Source organism: Urocampus carinirostris, chromosome 13 (genome assembly GCF_059441175.1).
Source record: "Urocampus carinirostris isolate Australia breed hairy pipefish chromosome 13, RoL_Ucar_1.0, whole genome shotgun sequence".
Lineage (NCBI taxonomy): Eukaryota > Metazoa > Chordata > Actinopteri > Syngnathiformes > Syngnathidae > Urocampus > Urocampus carinirostris.
This window is the reverse complement of record NC_142361.1, coordinates 18561279-18583854: the sequence shown is the minus strand read 5'-3', so window position 1 is coordinate 18583854 and position 22576 is coordinate 18561279. Positions and strand designations below refer to the sequence as shown.

Here is a 22576-nt window from a genome sequence, read left to right as displayed (position 1 = left end):
ACTGCCCACCCAGATGCGAGTTGTGCCCAACCAATCACAACATCGGGAATATCTGTTGTAGCGTGTCATTGGATAGAGAAAACGGACGACGGAGAGTTGGTCTTACCTACTCACCTGCGTTTACACCGAACAAGCAATCCCAAAAACAAGCAGTATTCCAACCTCTGTTATTCATGCGCATCCTCTTGCTCCTCCACACACATACACATGCTCGCCCTGGCTCTTACTCATTCAGGATCACACATCCATCCATACCAAAGCTGTTCAGTGATTGTAGGAACGGGATTCCGTAAAACAGCAATAACATTGCATGGTCGTTACACAAAAAAATTGGTTAAATTGTGCCCACCCTGGTTAGTGAACCTAGATCCGGGTCTTGAGAGCAATAATGGTGAATGTTAAGAAATATTGGCATTAATAGGAACAGGATTGCAATTGTTAAACCTTTAAAGGTGATATGAGTCGTTTGATGTGTATTAAAAAGCTACAAGTTAAATAGTTTCTCTATTATTAAGTATGTGTTAATAATGCCCAGCTGGTTTCAAAGAGCCTTTATGCTTTATTTTCAACTGCGCCCATCAGCCTTCCTCTTACTTTTAGCAGGGCTTTTCAGGGTGGAATGGAGGCTGGTGGGAATGCTTGAAAAGTGAGGTCTGCTCATCCCCGCAGTTTTTTTTCTTAATTTCTATCTGTCAGTGCAGCATGAAATTGGTGAAAGTAGAGTCCAAACACTAATCCAAACCCCAAGAAAGGTGAATAAAAAAGAGTTTATTCAAGCGCTTCTAAGAAAAACATGTACTTGCATGCGCATCATGAATGAGCTGAGGCTTCAATGATAAAAGAGCCAGGAAATGACAGCAGAGAGTAACAAAGTTTCATATTCCGTACATCTCCTTTAGGAAATTACTACTTAGACTAACATGGAGCAGTGATAGAGATGAAAGCATACAATAGCAACGGGAGGTAGAGCGTTTGTTTTGGGACCAAGAGGTCGCAGGTATGATTCCCGTTTCCTACGTGTTACATGTCGAAGTGTCCTTGGGCAACACACTGAATCCCTAATGCCCCCGATAACAGGTAGTTGCCTTGCATGGCTGACACTGCCATAGGTAAGTTAGTGTGGAGAAGGGAAAGTGTGAAGCACATTGTAAAGCGCTTTGCGAGGTCTTTATTGACTTGAAAAGCGCTATATAATGCAGACCATAAATTCATCTTGGCCTTCACCGTGAGGAGCTGGGAAAAAAATGTGTTTTCATTAGGTCTTTTCTTTTTCAGTATAACTGGATGTTTAGTTTAATACTTGATGATTTGACTAATGAAGTATCAACAGATTAGATAAAAAAATACAACACATAGCAACATGAGCTTTGAGCCACTCTATCTCCTATCTTTATCACATTCTGAATTGACTCAACGATTAGCGTACTCTTGGTTTGACACACAACTTGCCCATGCTGGCATGCAGCCAACTTCAGCACAGACTTTAGCCACATGCAATGTTTGATAAAGTTTAGTTGTGCAACGTGTGGCATCGGAGGCTAGGAGACTGCGTGTATAGACCGTTAAACAAGGGAATTAGTACAACTTTTGCCTTTCACTTTTTTTGTTTTTACTACAGCGAAAAAAAGCAGGTGCTAGTTAATTTTGTTCACCACAACACACATACTATGAAATATATAATAATATAATAATATTAACACCCTTCACCCCCATACACATAACAATTGTGACACTGAGGTTTCCCCATCATTTCGCAATTATAACATTATGGGGAACAAAAACACCTTAATTTCAAAACAAGAGAATGCATGTGCTCTAAAGCACAGTCTATGTTTTATAAGACTGGCCTTGCTGCATGCTGCACTCGTGCTAGCCTTGCAAGGGTTACTTGGTGCTTGCACAGGTGTTGAAAAGCCACAAGATGTTGGAAAGACCAGCAGAGAGGAAAAGAAGCCAGTCGTGCCCGAATGCCCGCAGGGCGTATTGACGTGTTCTGCTGGGTGGAGATAAAAGTGACCAAAAATTGCCTGACGTTACTGCGCTTATTTGTTTCCTTCCTCATTTTTTTTTGCAGTGTATTTGCCCGCCCAGGTTGAGCCTCAACAGTGGCTGAAAGGCATCAACAGGAAGACATCAATGATGACCACCTGCTGACGACTGCTCCGCTCTGCTCACAGATGAAATAATTGAAGGTTTTTGGCCACCACTGTTGTGCAATAGCTCCATTGAGCACATGTTTTCATGAGACTATGGGACAGGGGTTAGGTAACCTTTTTGATTCAAATAACTATTTAAGCAAAACAAATGGGTGGGGGAGGGGGCACAAAGCCACACAATATATTTAAGACAAAATTACACTAAACGACTTGACCTGCACGAGACAAAAGGCTTATTCTTCAGTGCATTCTATTTTACTGTGTGACAATGGATGATTTGATAAAATCCATTAAATAGTTGTAATGCAAGAGCCTGTGTCCCATATAAATACACCACTTAAAATTTGTCTCCCTCCCGCAGTTACTTAGGAGTGTTAAGGCTCATTTTCATCGTCATTTTTGTCATAAATAACTGTTTCAAGGTGCGAGCAAAGTTTTTTTGTAAAAATGTCAGCATGTTCTGCAAACAGGATCCCGACTTTCGGCGCAGACAGTGCAGGGCGAGAGACATAATGAAAAAAATGCCTTATGCACGATTTTTTTTCTTTAACAACATATTAAGATGTTTGATGTCCAAGTATAATGCAAAATGTATTGTAAAATATAAATGGGATAGCTGCTTGTCTGTCTTATGTATTGGCCTTTACCATGCAAGCATCTGCACTGATGTTTTACATTCAAACATACACACATTTTTCCCACACACATATGCAGTGGGGTCTTGTGACAGTGTTACTGTTGTGATAACAAGCTGACAGGGGCCAAGAGGAAAGACAACCCCCAAAACACAGCATGTGTATGTGTTGCATTGCATGTATTTTGTGTGTGTACTTCAGTGTATTTGGACTACTTACTTGTGAAAAAGTAGGGCTTGTTTATGCGAGCTGTAAGTGTATATAAGTTATTTTTGGTCCAGTTTAAAAAAAGTCATTTGGAAAAGCCAAAACACCAGTGTCTTGGATTTAAAATGGCCGCTGTTCTCCGGAACATCACAATCCTTTAGAAAATACTCATCATATACATGGATGGATCGGTTTTCTGCACTTGCTCATCCCATCCATATCCGGGCAATGGGCAAAGGACACCCTGAACTAGTTGCCAGCCAGTCGCAGGGAACACAGAGTAAACTCACTCCCACAGTCACAGGGACAATTTGAACCGGCATATTGATCTCACATGCATGTTTTTGTTTAATTTGCATGTGGGAGGAAACACACACAGGCACTGGGAGAACATGCACTGGGAGGCTGCATCGAACCCTGGACCTCAGGCGCCGTGCCGCCCGGCTGAGACAAGTATGTTTTATTATTTAGAACATTTAAAAGTTGCCCCAAAATTTGGGGGTTAGGGTGTTTTACTTCAGATGAAGCTGAAATGGGAAGAAGTAATGCCGGCTGAATAAAGAATCAAGTGTACTCAATTAATACAGTGTTGGGTTCACGCCGGCCTACACAAACCACATGCTGTTCAGGTCAAATCTAAACCATTGTTTTTAAAGCAGGCGTCATTTGATGTGTCCTAAAAAAAAGTTAAAAGGAGAACATTTTCTATATTGGGAATGTGTTAATGCCCAAACAGATTTCAAAGAGCCCTTATGTATATTTTTCCATTGCATCTATTTACATTTTTTCATATTTTGTCAAAGCTGTTTGGGCCATATAACACATTAGGCTAGAGGAAAAGGGGAGATTGGGGGGGGTGCTTGGAGAGTGACTTAATGCCTGTGACTGCATTTTTTGTTAGTGTAGCATGAATATGGTGAAAGTAAGAACAGGCCTGTTTCAAGAACAGTCCAAACGCCAACCCAATCTCCAAGAAGGATAAAAAATATTAGTTTAATCAAGTGCGTCTAAGGCTATATTAAAACTGCAGGAAAACCAGATTCTTTCCACAAACGCAACCTGTATACAATCTGTTAAAATATCTCTGAACGGCACATATCTGTTTTTCACAGCAGACGCAGGTCGCTTTCATATTTGGTCTTAAATCCAATACATATCGGATATATATATCTGAACTTTAGGAATGTGACTGCTCTATGAACAGTTGAGATGCATTCATGCGACCTGCACTATGACTACGCCCACTTGATTCTATGAACAGAGATTGCTGCCACCACCCCACAAAATAACATTGTAAAAGTCCTGTCTCTCTTTATTCTTAATCTTCTTCATATAATTATAAAATTATACATGATCTACTTTTTGTAGCACAATAATTTTAAATCATGTCGAAGTTTAAATCCTGAGTACTCCCGCGAACACTGAATGCATTGCGTGTGACGTTATGTGTCCTTTTCGGCGCATGCGAGACCACAGAGAAAATCACATACAACCAGTGTTCTCGTTTGCCCGCGTCCCCGCATCCTAGACGCATAATTTTTGCTGGAGACGCATAGTGTCGAATCAACGTGCGTCCCTGGGACGCAACTTTTTTTTACACAAAATTGACATTATTACCCGATTACTTTTTTTTTTAACAAAGAATTATCGCACTCCAAACTTTTCGTCAGGCAGATCCGCCATTGTTGGTTTGGTCTCGCGGCTCACACGCCGATCTCGGCAAACGAGATTTCGTTGCTTCGAGATTACGTCATCGTTGTGGTGCTTGTCGTCGAGTGAAGGTTAAGTATGCCTCCGAAAAAACAGTATTAGATAAAAATCAACACAAAATTGGTCACTTATCAGTGTCAGTAATAAGTCGAAACATAATGCAGAGAGTGATAACAACGGCAATAATTTCGGCAAAGAAAGCACGTGTGTTGAAGCGAACGATTCGACGAAAGAAAATAAACAAAGGAATACTCGTAGCAAGAAAAGGACTTTTCTGCCAAAATTGACTCAATTATATTCCTGGTTACGCTATGAGGATGATAATGGAGGCTACATATTCTGTGATGCGTGTACCCACCGTGACAAAAAAAATGGATTGCATAAATCATTTCGCAATACAAACTTTCAGAAGAGCACATTCGATCGGCACCACGACAATGAAAACCACAAATTAGCTATGGGAATTCTGATGCTGCAATAGGACCTTAAAAAGGCATTACAACTGTGGCGGGAGGGCAAACCACGAAGAATATATGAACTGAAAACCTGAAGTGATAACTGCCTTGTATTACAAATTAACTGTGATGATTAAAACTGCATGAATATATAGACTAATATTTCAGCAATATTATTTTGTATAATGTACAATATTTTTGTGAACTGAAAACTCTTGCAGTGATAACTGATTTGTATTACAAATTAACTGTGATGATTAAAACTGAATGAAAATATAGATTAATATTCCAGCAAGATTATTTTGTATAATGTACAATATTGTGAAATGAAAAATCTGAAGTGAAAACTGCTTTGTCTTACCAATTAACTCTGATGATTAAAACTGAATGAAAATATAGATTAAAATAATTATTACAGCAATTATTATTTTCTCATCTCATCTCATCTGCTGCACCGCTTATCCTCAGTAGGGTCGCGGGGGTGCTGGAGCCCATCCCAGCAGTCATCGGGCAGTGGGCAGGGGACACCCTGAACTGGTTGCCAGCCAATAGCAGGGCACACGGGGACAGACAACTCACTCGCTCAGTCACACTCAGGGACAATTTGGACCGGCCAATTCACCTGAAATGCATGTCTTTGGAATGTGGGAGGAAACCGGAGTGCCCGGAGGAAACCCACGCAAGCACGGGGAGAACATACAAACTCCACAGAGTAAGGCCGGGAGCTGGATTTTAACCCACGCGGGAGGTTCCCACGACCTCAGAACTGTGCCGCACACGTGCTAACCTTTAATGTACAATATTGTTGTGAACTGAAAACTCTAGAAGTGATAAGTGATTTGTATTATCAATAAACGGTGAAGATTAAAACTGAATGAATATATAGATTTATATTATATATTTGTCGCCGATTTACAATTTCAATATAACACTAAATTTTGGGGACCCATAGATATCTGTTGGGACCCATAGATTTTTGAACATGCGAGTCCCCGGGACACATCACTTTTCAGAGGTAAAATGAACACTGTACAAGTCACATTTAGTTGAAAATGTGAACAAATCTCTTGAGAATATTGGATTTCACCAACAAATAGTAATCGAACATTAAGATTACAGTGTGAATTAAGCTTAAGAAATGCACGTACTTGCTCTTTATGTTGCGCGTGCTTGACATAGGCTTCAACGATGACACAAGCCAAAAGATGACATCAGAGAGTAAAAAAGTTCCAAATTCCATACAGCACCTTTGTATTTAATATGCCACCACATTAAATCTGACAATTGGGCGTCAAATGTAGGATGGATGAATAAAGATATAACAAAAAAAGATTATTTACCACCCATTTAAAATAAAACCCCTTGTAAAGTATTTCCCTCCCTGCTTGCTCACACACAAGCAGACAACACATAAGCACACAAACACGTACACACACACACACACATGCACGCCTTTCCTTGCTTACAGTTGTCCTTCCTGCGGTTGTGGGTCTGGCCGACACAAACAAACACAGTAACAATACAGCGTTGGCTAATCTGTGATCATGAGGAACACCGTGTTCTGGAAAAACAGCCCCATACACACGGCCAGACAAGCAGCTATCCCAAACCGGGCCCCCAGATTGGGCTCAATCAGGGGAAGAACGATGCGGGCGATTGCCGATGATTGCGATAGGCAATGAAAGAGTAGACAAATGTGCACACACAGGCAGACCAACACACATACACAAACTCAATCAGGCCACACTGATCGCCGACACAGACGGCCCGATTGAGGCGAGCACAGAGGCGATTGCTGGAGGACATGGCAGGGGTTGGCTGGGGGTTGCAGGTGGCAATTGATGACCAGTCGGAATACCAAACAAGCAGCCAGAAGGATGAGAGAGGGAGATGCATATTTGCACAAACACACGCACCAACATGTGGAATTGCCCGCCAAATCATTGTCATGGCAACTCTGAATAAGGTTGGTGAGGATGTATAGTGCCTAAAAATGCCACTACTATATAATGACAAAAAATGTTTGAGACACGCATGCTCTCTCCATGTCCATATGCTTTGCAGTTTGTATCTTCCCACTTTGGTTTAGAATGTTTGGGTCAGATACTCCATAGTTTCATGGGAAGGGCAGGTAGTAAACAGGGCTGCAAGTAATTACAAATGTACAATGCATGTCTTGTCCGTATTGGCTTGAATGTTACGTTAATCTTATAGAGGCAAGTCAGACTCCTTTTGTTCAACTGTCACAACTGTTCTCTTTAATTGTTAGTGGATCATTGAGGGACTGCCATGATACACAAGGTCTGCTTTGCAAACTTTTCAAGGAGTCCTTTTTTTCACCGTATACAGACTAAAATCCTTCCAAACTTTAGAAGTTTTGCTATGCGCACTTTGTTGACACTGTCATTTCTGTATGTACTGATCGAGGCAGAGACACTATTGCGCATGAGATACTCTCAGAGGTTAGATTAATTTAGAATCTAATCTCTGAGAGTCTCTTTTGGAGACACTTTTCGGGGACAACAGTTGACAATGAATTCCATTGTCGACTTTTTACATTAGCAATTTTTGTTGACGTTGGTTCGTCATTACAGCCCTCCTAGTAAACAAAAGTTTACTTTAGAAAACATTTATTCGACACACATTTTCTACCAGAAAAAAAATATATCCAAATGAGGCTAATGAAACCCCCTGACCAGTAAGAAACACTAACTATTACCAAAACAAATTAGAAGACGCATACCACATACAGTTCATTTTTCTCTCACATTTTCAGTTCCAGTTTCTGTTTGGAGAGCACACATTGAAATATTCTGTCCACTGGTCGGGAGAGTCTGACGTAAACCGCAGCAACAAGATGTTCCGCCAAAACCAAGAGAACATGATCCAAAGCGAACCGAGCCTATTTTGTTATTGGGTGCAGGCCGGATGCTAATTAACATGTCAGGTCACATGACGTCAGCATGGAAAACGTGAGTGTTTGTGTTTCTGCGCGTGAGTGTGATAGACGAAGAGTCCATTAGAAAAAAACACGCAAAAAGATCACAAATGATTGTATTTCCTACCTGGACCTTTAGTCAAGATGGAAACTTTTTTATTTTTTATTTTTAGGATCAAGTATGTCTTTCAGAGCTGTGTTCGTTAATGAACTGACATAAATTGATTAAAAAGTAATATTTTAGCGTCAAAGTTGTAATTCGAGTTGCAATTGTCGAAACATTAGCCTCTCAGTGGTAAATACTCCAACATTTTCATAGCCCTGCATTAAAATATGGCCTATGCAAAACATACTTCTGGAATAATATCGAACAGAATTTTGCCCCTTTTCTCATATATTAATAATAGGCAAACCAGTAGGGCGCTAGATTTACACATGGAGCCTTATACTCAATGACCCAATGAGGTCAATATCCTCCATGTAAAGAGCTCAAGTGGAATGAAAAGGCTGAATGGAACTGGATTGAGATTCACAGGGGTGGAAGATTCCATCTGCTGTTCAGAGCGAGGGTCAAGTAAACAGCGGGAATAGCAAGCCTGCGTCCGGTTTGTAGATGTGCTGTCTAGATGTGGATCATTCATTAAAAGCAACCACAACTACTCTGAAGAAAAAAAATCCATACTGATTGATTGTGTAACGTTAATAATTGATTTATGCGTGTCAAACAGCTGTTTTGTGGACACTGTGAAGATTAGTGATAGGAATGTTACTAACAGATTTAAATTCATCAGGCATACGTAAACTAAAGATGCCACCACGGTTCTTGTACATCAGGCGAATCAGCTTAAAACCTCCAATCTACTTTATGGTTTATTTATTTAAATCAACAAAATTAAAACTTAAATGCCAATTATTTTTGTAATTATTTTTTTACAAAATCCTCAGAAATTAATGTGAAAACTACAGAGCAAGAACAAACCATATTTTTATAACAACTATAATGCTATAGCGAGAAGTGCCGTAGATGACTGGTTAGCACATGTGCCTCACAGTCCGAAGGGCCCGGGGCCGATTTAGACTCCAGGCCTCCCTGAGCAGAGTTTGCATTTTCTCCCTGTGCCCGCGTGCGCTTTCTCCCGGCACTTTAATTTCCTCCCACATTCCAAAAACATGCATGGCTGGTTCATTGGTGGCTCCAAATAGTCTTTAAGTATGGATGTGGATGTGTATGTGAATGGTTGTATGTCTAAGTGTGCCGTGTGATTGGCTGTCAATTAGTCAAGGGTGTCCCCTGCCCATGGTTAGTCCGGCAACCCACAAATCAAGGTTCAGAAAATAATTAGACATTTTTCACTTCATCTAACAATAAAAATAATAATAAAATCTGGGCACAATATTGCACAGATGAGTGCCGGTGCAAAATGTGAGCAGAAGAGCTACATAAAAAAATGAGATAAATCAGGGAAGTTAGAACTCTTGCATAGCAGGGGTTTAACAAATGTTATAAGAGGTTTTTAAGACACCCCAACACAACCAAGGACACCTTTTCTGTGAAGCCACACGCTCTGTGAGGAGCTTCCCCGAAAAGGTGGCAATGAAGAGGAGGCCAAAGAGCTTCTAGTGTGTTTTGTGTCAGTCTAAACTGACTTTAGTTTTTTAATTTTATTGACACTTTTAACAGCAAATAAACAATGTGAGGTTTGAACAAATTTTCTCGACACTTTTAACAGCAATTAAACATATTCACAATTTCATTATATCATTTTCTAACAATATGAGGTTTGAACAGTTTTTGTCAACAATTTTAACAGCAATTAAAGTCTAAGCTTATACCTGATCCGTCCCACCCTCAACTTGCCACACACAAACGGGCCCTAATGAATCCCGGTTGCAACACAAATGTGACAGCATGACATCATTTTTGCACTTCAAACAGACAACAAACAGCCAGGATGAAGATGATGTCATGTATTACCTCCCTTTAGGACAAAAGTAACCTCAACGATGATGAAGTCCATCTGATCAAGAAATTCAAATCAAAAACTGTCTTGCGTGTTTCACAGGGACAAAATAAAAAAGATAAAAAAACACATTTGTCTTGCGTGTTTTTCCACCAGATCCAATTACCCTATTTGTGCAGTTGAAACAGTATGTAGTATGGCACCACACCACATGGTGGCACTACCATCTTGTTGGTACTCCTGCTGAGGATTTGAACACTAGTATGCACAATTATTGAGTCCATTTAGACATACAGCCTAGCTTGCGGCTAGACTGACCGGTCACACATTACAAACTGCATCCCTACAAATCCCAAAGGACCACTTTGCCACATGATAAGATGTATGTGTGTGTGAGTGTTGGGGGTCAGAAAACACTTATTCAAGTCAAGGCTATGTCAAAAAGTGTTACTACTTTTTAGTGGCCCAAATTTCACAAGGGCCAAAGGTGTTTCATTCCCAAACTTATAAGTGTTCCATCCACAGTTGTCACAATGATGGGGTTGAAAAATAATATTTTAAATAGGCGTTAACACTCCAATATGTGAAGTTGAGTAAGATTTCCTCGTTCACGATTGTGCTGAAATATGCAAAACATCCTTTTTCTGATAATAAGGTCCAACAATTTTTTTGTTCTAATAGAGGGCGATTAAACAAATTTCTTACAGTCCCACATCACATTTGAAACGCTAAATGATCAAGAATAAAAATATAAACCCCAAACATCTCCCCAGTCACCACCTCTTTGGCCTAATGCCCTCTGGTAGGCGCTTATAACAAAGCCTAATGGCCTCAGAGAAAGTTTATTTCCAAGGGCCATCATCACCATCTGAACAAGCACATAAGACTGAAATATATGTAACTTAAAGCAAAATGTTATTGCACTATTTTTCATTGCATTATCGTTCTGATGCACTTACAACTTGAATGAGTCTCCAAGCACTACCTTGTGAATATGTTTGTCTATCTATCCTGACATTCTTTTTATCTTACTTTTCAAGTCTTTATTTCGTGTATATTCTGTGATGCCGTGTTAAATCTTGTTACAAACAATGTTCACTGCGTTGTCATCAATAGCATTAAAACATTTCAAATTCATATACTTCAAATTCAATTCGTTTGAATCAACATATTTCACAACAGGAAAAATAAATTATATCAAAGGGTGCTGCTGTGTTATAAGATGTTGTTTGTTGTGCATAACATGAAGAGTAAGTAAATCGAAAAACACATTTTTCTGCAATTTGCAGCAATGATAGGTCATGTTTTCCCCGCATTTGATAAGCAAAGATCATTCGAAGTACATTCGTTCAGAAGATCTTTTTTTAAATGAATAAAAAAGTAAAAAACTCGTTCCGGTCTTTCCCATTTCGACTATAATCAGGATAGTCTCGGTCACCGGCAGTAGATGACAACATCATTGTAGATTGCTAAAATTATACCAGTACATGGGTTGCAAGCCCATACCCAAAAAAAAACAAAAAAAAACGAACGGAAAAGACATGGGCACCGCCAGGTTGTACTAGCCGAGGAAACACTACAGGAATTATTGTTCTACAACCCAGGTGGTTAAAGGATCTGTGAACACTAGCTAATATTATCCTCGATCAAGCATTTATTTGGTAAACAAAATAAACTCGTTTACACAAAATATCTTTGTTTTTCTATATTGTTTTGCTGTGAGTAAATAGATGCTGCGTTGTATTTGTAAGGTTTATAATCTACTAATAAGGGGGATTGCAATCATTAAAGAGAGAAGGAATTGGCTGAGGTTGACTGATATGAGACATTTTCTAGATTATTAATTCCTCTAGTCCCAATCCCTATTATTGAATATAAAGCTACAAGGCAATGGATACAAAAGTTTTTAGTATGCAAGAAATTGTACCCCTGACCTCCCAGTTTCAGGGAGGGCAATCTACCACAAGGCCATTGAGCTAACATCTAAAAGCAAAGGAATGGTTTAAATGAGCAATGACATAACTGTTTTATAAACTGTCAATATATATAAGTAGTAAAATTTGACATTTTGGATTGAACAGGTGGATTTGGTCTTTGAGAAACTTCACTTGAAGCGTCGTCATAAGTTTGACTCAAGTGCGCAATGACAGCCGTCAAAGCCACTTCAAAGCAAACAGACGGCAATTTCTTAAAAAAAACCATGACAATTATTAAGTAACGAGTGTCATTTTACCTCTTTTTCTCCTTGTCGGCCGTCATCTTTTAAGAGTGTCCAAGCTAAGATATAGCTGTGAGCGAAGGTGAAGCGAAGTTGGCCGGGTAGCTGCCCGACTCAATAGACTCAATGGTTCGCTGGGCTGTACAGTCTCAGAACACTGCCAAGGATTGCACAGCCTCTCGCGGCAAAACAAGCGCAGGTGCCCCCCGGGAGGCTCACAAACTTGTGGACCTAAAATCACGCTGGTTTTCGGATACGGTTCACCCGCTTGGTGTCTGATTTACTGACTGACTCGCTTGACTAGCCCACCTATGACTGACAAGAGTGACTCGCATTTGCAGAGTTCTCATTGGATGAGAAACGCAGGGCGGGAACGCCCCCTTCCCGGCAGGGCTGCCCCCTTGAACCTCAATGCGCTCCTGTGTGTTCATGCAATTAGAAATTTGGGGATTCATTTCGAATGTACACGAATGAGAATTTGTGTAGCACTTTTCAGGCAACAAAATGCTCAAAGTGCTGTATGAAAACATTGAATTTACCATGTATGCCAACCTTTTGACATTAATAGAAACGCAAATATTTTAATGCACACTCAATTATCACGTGCGAAACACATTCCATCTCCAGAATAAAAACAAGTGCTTGTTTAAAACCGGAAGTGGCAAACTTTTGCCAAAACAGAAATCTAATTCATGTGGTTTAGTCAGGCACAAAGGCTAGGTTCACCCTGCAGGAAAATCAGATTTTTTGCATCCATCCATCCATCCATCCATCCATCCATCCATCCATCCATCCATCCATCCATCCATCCATCCATCCATCCATTCAGTTCTGAGGTCGTGAGATCAAACCTTCCTGTGTGGTGTTTGCATGTTCTCCCCGTGCTTGCGTGGGTTCCCTCGGGGCACCCTGGTTTCCTCCCACTCAAACCTTCCTGTGTGGTGTTTGCATGTATTCCCCGTGCTTGCGTGGGTTCCGTCGGGGCACCTTGGTTACCTCTCACATTCCAAAAACATGCATGTCAGGTTAATTGGCCGGTCCAAATTGTCCCTAGGTGTGAATGAGCGAGCAAGTTTTCTGTCTCTGTGTGCCCTGCGACCGGCTGGCAACCAGTTCAGGGTGTCACCTGCCCACTGCCCGAAGATAGCTGTGATGGGCTCCAGCACCCCTGCGACCCTACTGAGGATAAGGGGTGCAGATAATATATAAATATATTCATTTCCCAAATTACAGCAAGATTAGAGTAAAATTGAATAACCTGTATTATTTCTTGAGCCACGATGGCCTTAAATGATGAGGAAAAACTGTCAATTTAGCCAACATTAGACTTTTACTTTTAAAGCAAACAAACAAAAAACTGGTGCCGAGAATTGATTTTAAAAAATTAACGATTGAGTTCGCTTGAAACCTTTTTTAAGCTCAGGCCAAATATCTAATACAAATTTGTTTCTAATCAAGACCTGGCAGGACAGGGGTCACTTGTCTCAGTAAGAAAAACGATAATCTTGTGATCCAGAGGTTGTTGGTGTCATGCCATACAAAGGACGAAAAAGAGAAGAGGTGAAAGTTGACGAAACACTTGAGGCAAAAAAAATTCGCTTGCACGCTGCAGAAGTCCATTGTTTAAAGTACAGCAGCATGTTTTAGACTTTATTTGCAAACATCTCAATTTCTGACCTGATCATCGATAGTTAAAGCAAAGTTTTGAATTTCAAGACATATTATGAATGTCAATGGTCGGTCATATAAATATAGTTAAAACTTTTTTTTAAACATTGATGTTGATTATCACTGGTGGGAAAAAAGTAAAACCACGTGCAACTGACGAGTTCCACCAGTTTTCCAGTGTGTAAAAAGACTCAATTGTGATATGAAAAATATATCTTCTGCCTCACATTCACAGATTGTAGCATCAAAGATTAATTTGAAACCCTGAGCATGACTGTTACACTAATTTTATTGTTGCTTAAATCCTTCAAACAAAATGAACAATTGACTTTTGGAGAAATATTAGTACGGTGTTACTTGGTTTACAGGGTTTCATTTGAATAATGCTCTTTTGAGAAATTAGTTTTTATGTAAAAAGTACTACATTATCTAATCTTTCTGTAACATTTCAATTTACATGCGTTAATTTGCACTACACAAGTGTAGGGTTTCTACTTGCAATAAAGAAATGACAAGAGGAGGAAATTGATTTAGCATTGAACTGCAGTTGACATTGCTAAAGTGCTTATGTAATTCTCCAAGTTTTAATTTTGTGTAAAGCGGTAAAGGTTCCAGAGTGGCACCTCTGCTGGAATTATTGTTGGCCAAAATCGTTTTTTCTTTAAAGGTGCTGAAGTAAACAACATAAATGAACTCACCCGGGAAGAGCGGATGAACTTTAAGAGAGAAACTCAAGCAATGTATTTGTGTACAGTAAAAATAAGGAAACAAAAAAATGTTAATTATGTTAAAAAGATTTGGTATTTGAATAGCAAATACGGGCTTCTTTTCTTACCTAACATTTGAAGGTGAGGGCTAAAGAAAACATTCCTTTCAACATTTTCAATTTTCAAGTACTGCGTCAAAATAGTACAGTAGTAATTATATATATATAAATCGTAGCGTAGTTACCGTAAATTCCGAGCGCACCGAGCGCACCTGATTATAAGCCGCACCCACTACATTTCGAGAGAGAAAACGATTTAGTACATACACAACCGCACCTGTATATTAGCCGCATGCGCCCACATTGGAAAAAAAACGCAATAAAAACACGAAATTGGGGTTTTGGGGTTTTTAAGGGTTATTGTTCTATCTTCGTTATTCATTATCCATTATCCGTTATCGGTCAGGTCAGTTCATACTACGCTACAAAGCCTAGAAGCCGGGACTCTTACTCTCAGCCAAAAGGCCAAGCTAAGGTCCTAGCCCTAAAGCCTTGCTGCGATCATTGCGAATGCACCGTTTCCGGAGGTACTGCAATACCGGGCCGATGCGTGGAGTCGACAGAGCAAGCTCTTATTCCATCTCCGGATTGGGGTTTTGGGGTTTTTAAGGGTTATTGTTCTATCTTCGTTATTCATTATCCATTATCCGTTATCGGTCAGTTCATAATACGCTACAAAGCCTAGGAGCCAGGACACTTACTCTCAGCCAAGAGGCCAAGCTAAGGTCCTAGCCCTAAAGCCTTGCTGCGATCATTGCGAATGCACTGTTCCCGGAGGTACTGCAATACCGGGCCGATGCGTGGAGTGGACAGTGCAAGCTCTTTGCAAAAATCCCGATACAGTCCGAAGAACACAGCCGGCAAAATGAATAGAAAATGATACCGGTATTTAACATTTAATGTAGACCTGGAGAGTCCAGGTGCTTGTTAAAAGTAATCCAAGGAAAAAAAAGTGTATATTTCCAAAGGTAAGGGTGGGAAAAATGTATATCCACTATTGTCGGCCGCGTCCACAAACACGTCTCACCTTTACTCCACTTCCCGTCAGCCCACGTTTGCCCCGCCCCTTCTTTCTCATTTGCTCGTACAAAACATGTCAGAATAAGTTTCTAAAATAAATACATTACAAAAATATACAGTTGCAAATACATATTATACATTGTTACACATATTTACAAAGAAAGACAGTACACCAAGAGAGTTTTCAAAGCTTTAATAATAATATTATAACTTTCATCCCAAACCGTGCCTGTGAAGGGTGGCAAAACGCTACTAGCAACACGCTCGCAACACAGTAGACAACTGTTAAAAAAAACATGCTGTACTCGTAGTTAGCACGGCAAACTGTCCTCATCTTCCTCCTTATAACTGACATCATCAAAGTCGTTTTCCTTCAATATGGGAAAGAGACTTTGTCATATGGACGTGGTCCCACGCTCCTTTACTTAAAAACATGCTGGCATCACGCTCGCAGAGTAAGTCCTATATCGGACTGCTCAACTGCGTTTAGCTTGCTCGACTGCGTTGAGCTTGGAAATTGCGTCATGTGCCTGTCTTTTTGCAATTTGCATGACGAGGATATGTCTACGCTAATTTAATTTGTGCACTAGTTAAGAAGTTGCAGTTTAAATCTTACCAGTTTAAAAATACATAAATTGGCCGCATCACTGATTAAGCCGCAGGGTTGAAAGTTTGGGGAAAAAGTAGCGGCTTATAGTCCGGAATTTACGGTATATAGAAAAACGGGTCTTTAGTGGGAGATCAAAACGTGGCCGGGGTCAAAAAACGGGTCGTAGCAGGAGATAAACGGGGAAATCAGGAGCGGACGAGTGGAAAACGGGAGACAAACGGGAGCGAAGGGAGTCTTGCCTTGTCAAAACAGAGATTCGCTGGCGGACTGACAACAGGCGAGTGAAAGGACTGAGCTTAAGTAGTACAGGGAACCAATCTCGTCACCAGTAGCAGCTGGCGCCAAACGAGCAGGCACCGGTGAGGGTAATGAGTACAGTAATCATGACACAAAGGTGACATTGGTACAGCGATTGTGTCAATTCTATATCTTAATTCTGATCTAATTTTGTCACATTAGGGATTTATACCATAAAATTTTAGCTTACATTAGAACTGTACTTCAGATACGCTTAAAAGTTGCACATTAGTGAAATGACCCTTTTAAATAGCTTGATTTTTGAGTAAAAAAAAGTGGCAATAAATCAATAAAAGGATTCATTCATATCTTAACATTGCAGTTTTGTTCTCAGAGATTCAACATTCGCCACAGCTGTGTGTACCAACAATATACAGCTTGACGCTGTAGTATCTCGTGTCCTTTTAGCAGCACCAATTAATCCTTTTGTAAAAAGAGGGGGGCTGAATAGCATTGCAAAACCCAGACGCTTTCTGTGACCTTTGGACATGAACTGAAAACACCAACAGGTGAACATGTGAACAAACTCTCATTCAGATTCAAATTTTATAAATACCTGTATTTGGTTACACTTCCAAAAAGTCCAACGAGAAAAGTTTCCTAAATCAAACAATTGCCAATTCTTACAGGTGGACCCAAATGCAGGGAAAGTAGAAAAGGAGGCAAGTATGCTGAAGAAAATTGTCATTTAACCCCAAGAACCATTTTCTTCTTTGAAAAATTATGACTTGCGGGTTCTCCAGGGTGACTACAATAAAACAGAAAAAAATGAATAAAAGCAAACCAGGTCCAAAAACAACTAACACAATGTCCGCATAAAAAAAACACTGAAAAAATGGGCACAACCCCGGGCATTGTCTGAACAGACCCTACTGTATAAAGGCCATCCCTGATTAATTCCCGGTTTGATACAAACTGATAGATGATGGAATGACAGATGCTTAGTTTAGAAAAATGGATGGCGGGATAAAGACTCAATGGATGGTTGATGGTTGATGAAGAGGCAGGCAGAGGCTGTTGTTTGGAGAGGATGCCATGCAATGACTATGCGAGCATGAACATTGACAAATAGACAAACTAATTCTGGTCACCTGTTTGAGAACGGTGGCAACTTGCTTGGTGACCTAGTTCAGGTAGAGGACTTTACTCAAGAAAGATTTACTGGAAGAAGGCCTATTTGAATTCGGTCTTGAATGGAAGATAGCCCATTTCATACATCAGTACCTCGTGAACCCACCCGTCTACGGACACACCGTAGTCCAGCTCTTAGAGGATCTGCTCCAAAACATGTGCAATTCATTGCTGGACAACAGAATCAAATGCAAAAACTCTTATTTGGTATGTGGATTTAAGGTCAGTCTAGAAAACGGACAGGGCGGCATGGCGACTGGGTGGTTAATGCGCAGTCCCACGGTGCAGAGGTTCAGGGTTCAAGTCCAGCTACCACAGACTCCCCGTTTGGCTCCCTCCCACATTCCCAAAAACATGTATGTCAGGTTAATTGGCGAGTCCAAATTGTCCCTAGGTGTGAATGAGCGAGTGAGTTGTCCATCTCTGTGTGCCCTGTGTAACGACCCCCAATCATGCGCGACACAAGGTTCCACAGTCACTCAGTTTACAGGGAGTGCAGAATTATTAGGCAAGTTGTATTTTTGAGGATTAATTTTATTATTGAACAACAACCATGTTCTTAATGAACCCAAAAGTCTCATTAATATCAAAGCTGAATATTTTGGAAGTTGGAGTGGGGCTTTTTTAGTTTTAGCTATTTTAGGAGGATATCTGTGTGTGCAGGTGACTATTACTGTGCATAATTATTAGGCAACTTAACAAAAAACAAATGTATACCCATTTCAATTATATATTTTCATCAGGGAAACCAATATAACAGCTCAACATTCACAAATATACATTTCTGACATTCAAAAACAAAACAAAAACAAATCAGTGACCAATATAGCCACCTTTCTTTGCAAGGACACTCAAAAGCCTGCCATCCATGGATTCTGTCAGTGCTTTGATCTGTTCACGATCAATATTGCGTGCAGCAGCAACCACAGCCTCCCAGACACTGTTCAGAGAGGTGTACTGTTTTCCCTCCTTGTAAATCTCACATTTGATGAGGGACCACAGGTTCTCTATGGGGTTCAGATTAGGTGAACAAGGAGGCCATGTCATTAGTTCTTCTTCTTTTAGACCCTTTCTTGCCAGCCACGCTGTGGAGTACTTGGATGCGTGTGATGGAGCGTTGTCCTGCATGAAAATCATGTTTTTCTTGAAGGATGCGGACTTCTTCCTGTACCACTGCTTGAAGAAGGTGTCTTCCAGAAACTGGCAGTAGGACTGGGAGTTGAGCTTGAGTCCATCCTCAACCCGAAAAGCCCCCACAAGCTCATCTTTGATGATACCAGCCCATACCAGTACCCCACCTCCACCTTGCTGGCGTCTGAGGCGGACTGGAGCTCTCTGCCCTTTACCGATCCAGCCACGGGCCCATCCATCTGGCCCATCAAGACTCACTCTCATTTCATCAGTCCATAAAACCTTGGAAAAATCCGTCTTGAGATTTTTCTTGGCCCAGTCTTGACGTTTCAGCTTGTGTGTCTTGTTCAGTGGTGGTCGTTTTTCAGCCTTTCTTACCTTGGCCATGTCTCTGAGTATTGCACACCTTGTGCTTTTGGGCACTCCAGTGATGTTGCAGCTCTGAAATATGGCAAAACTGGTGGCAAGTGGCATCTTGGCAGCTGTACGCTTGACTTTTCTCAGTTCACGGGCAGTTATTTTGCGCCTTGGTTTTTCTACACGCTTCTTGCGAGCCTGTTGACTATTTTGAATGTAACGCTTGATTGTTCGATGATCACGCTTCAGAAGCTTGGCAATTTTAAGAGTGCTGCATCCCTCTGCAAGATATCTCACTATTTTTGACTTTTCAGAGCCTGTCAAGTCCCTCTTCTGACCCATTTTGCCAAAGGAAAGGAAGTTGCCTAATAATTATGCACACCTGATATAGGGTGTTGATGTCATTAGACCACACCCCTTCTCATTACAGAGATGCACATCACCTGATATGCTTAATTGGTAGTAGGCTTTCGAGCCTATACAGCTTGGAGTAAGACAACATGCATAAAGAGGATGATGTGGTCAAAATACTCATTTGCCTAATAATTCTGCACTCCCTGTATTGCATGCATTCAGTAAACAAAACAATACAAAAGTCAGGGCATCTGTTCACGACTGCAATAATCTTCAGTGCGATGCAAATTAGCTGAAGCTACGGCAAGCAGACAACATGCGAGCACATTAATAGTGAAACTTTAATAATAACAATGAACATAACTTTCCCACGCACCTGCATTCAGTAAACAAAACAATACAAAAGTCAGAGCATCTGTTCACGACTGCAATAATCTAAAATATCAAAGATACAAAAAACGGGTCATCACTCAACAGGCTGCACCTCGTGACGTGTTTGCATCAAAATATGTTGCATCATCGTTTCACGCTGTATTACTTTACTTCTTATTTAGTGCTTTTTTAATATACATCATTTAGCACAACTTATATATCCTTATATACAAAAATAATTTGTGAAAGCAGCTCCTATATCTAGCAAAATATGCATTTTTTTTATCCAACTGATATAGGGCACATCTTACCTTCAGCGCGATGCAAATTAGCTGAAGCTACGGCAAGCGCTGAAGCCCATAAGGTGCCAAACCAAAAAGACAGTCGCAGACGCCCATGACTTAACAATTGAATGAGGTACCGGAATATTAACAGTAATACAACAAAAACACAGATTTTGTGAGAATTCAAAAAAACATTCAAAACAATCAAATTTCAACTCTGTTACACCTGCGACTGGCTGGCAACCAGTTCAGGGTGTCCCCTGCCCACTGCCCGAAGATAGCTGGGATGGGCTCCACCACCCCCGCGACCCTACTGAGGATGAGCGGTGCAGATAATGGATGGATGGATGGATAGAAAACAGACACCGTTGAGCTAAAACAATGGGTCGATTGTTGGACACAGTTTTGCTTTGAACCACAAGCGCACATCTTAAGCATATTAATATCCTAATCACAAAGTGCTTTTTTCCCAAATGTAAAAACATAAGGAATACTTAAGAGAACATATCATAAGTATTTCATAAATTTAACTGGGAAAGATGCGGCCACAGCAGTATTGAGTGGAAATTTGTACATAGTATGATGGGATGATGGACAATGAAATAACTCGACAATGTCATCATATCAATTCTCTCAACATCCATGGTCTCAATTGTTTTTGCGTTTGCTTTGCCAAAAACCTAAGCTCACAAAACGGCACTATTTTACTTACCTTTGGCGCAACGTTGTGGACTCCTGCAGAAGATGTTGGTACTGACCCTGTCCAAGATGCCCTTTTTGCAAAGGCCAAAGTCAGCCAGCTTTCAGTGCCCGTCTGCGTCAAGCAGGATGTCGTACAGCTTCAAGTCCCTGGAGGACAAAACGAAAGAAGCCTTCGACAGTTAAGATGATCAGGTGCAACCTGTTTTGGACATTCTTATTGGGACTGAGATTTTTTAGTTGTTCAGGGCTCACACTGATACTGATAGCAATTCTTAGTTGGAAGGCGCTAACAAATATTCAGACCAGGTTGAATTGGATGAACTTTTTGGACGATCCCATAAAAAATGTTAATATTACAGAAAATGTGAACTCCCTTTGTGGCGAAGGAGCAAAATTGTGACAATAACAATAACACATGCTTTCAAAAACAGATACATATTTTCTTTACTGCTAAAACCGTTTTCTCAAGGAAAATTTAAGGGAAATCTCAGCACACACTCTGGCAAACACAACAGTGGAATTTTGAGCTTCTAGCCAGCTGATTTGGGAACGCTATGTGCCACCCATGTTGCCAGGCAACAGTGCAGGGGCAAGGGCGGGCAAGAGGTGAGTTGAGGTGCGAGCACAGGGAGATAAAAGCCAATGCGTTGAGAGATGGCCAAGTCAACACTGAATGCGGCCCCTTGGCGCTTGATGGTTGATTGCAAAAAAATGTCAACATTTTGACGGCACTCGTTTGCAAAGTGCGACCGCCGCCCAGACAAGCCCAGCCAGCTGGTTTATGCAACTTCGTAGATGGGTTTTGTCAAGAACAAAAAACGTATGAATCCTAAAATCTCGAGCCAGTTGCTGACAGTGGATGGATCCTTACAGATGAACTGCTGACAGACTTCCTCCTTAACATTTCAAACAAAATCTGAATGAGGTCTTCATGACTAAAATTATCCATGTGGAAAACTGAAGGCTTAGTAATGTTCTCATTTGCAAACCATTGGGTAGGTAATGACAAAGACATACACCACTGGATTTTATTTAAAGATATCAACTCATCATTACTTGAATGATTGCCAATTGTTTTATTTTTTCTGTCGGAAAATTGGCTAGACAATTGATTAATCTACACCAGAGACCACAAACTCAGTTTGTCTCAGGGGCGGGATCCGGACATATAATGTTCTCCGGTGGGCCGAATCAGTAAAAATGATTTTCACGTTTGGCATTGGTTATGTTAGCAATCTGAATATTTCAACAGTAAATGCAGCTTTACATCTGAACCAACTCACCACAAACATCACAAAGATAAGCAAACTCAGGTGGGAGCTATGAATAAAACTGTGCTTGCCTCAATTGTCACGCTGGTTTGAAATTTAAAAAAGAAATACATTTAGGAGTGAATGGGCAGTAACATCAGATCAAACTACTAGGCTGGGTTTAACTGAAAATACTGTAACATATTGTCTTAACATGAAACCAGACTGGATATCAGCAGTTTTACACCTTTACTGCCCTCTAGTGGTAGGAAGAAGCATTTGATTTATATTAATTAAAAAAATATATAATAACTTCTAGTAGATATGAGCCAGGGACTTGCTTTTTTATTGACA

The 22576-nt window shown here is 40.5% G+C and overlaps 1 protein-coding gene and 1 pseudogene across 3 annotated transcripts in view; both read right to left on the bottom strand.

Moving 5' to 3' along the window:
- The window catches only part of epas1b (endothelial PAS domain protein 1b), a 42495-nt gene extending 29916 nt beyond the window's left edge, over window positions 1–12579 (bottom strand). For all 3 annotated transcript variants that reach the window (XM_088350705.1, XM_088350706.1, XM_088350707.1), the window contains exon 1: window positions 12296–12579. In XM_088350705.1, the coding sequence (XP_088206831.1) occupies window positions 12296–12321 (26 nt within the window). In that variant the 5' untranslated portion in view covers window positions 12322–12579. The remainder of the gene's footprint in view (window positions 1–12295) is intronic.
- Window positions 12580–15219: 2640 nt separating this feature from the next.
- LOC148353925 (U2 spliceosomal RNA) lies at window positions 15220–15441 on the bottom strand (annotated as a pseudogene).
- Between the last annotated feature and the right edge of the window lie 7135 nt (window positions 15442–22576).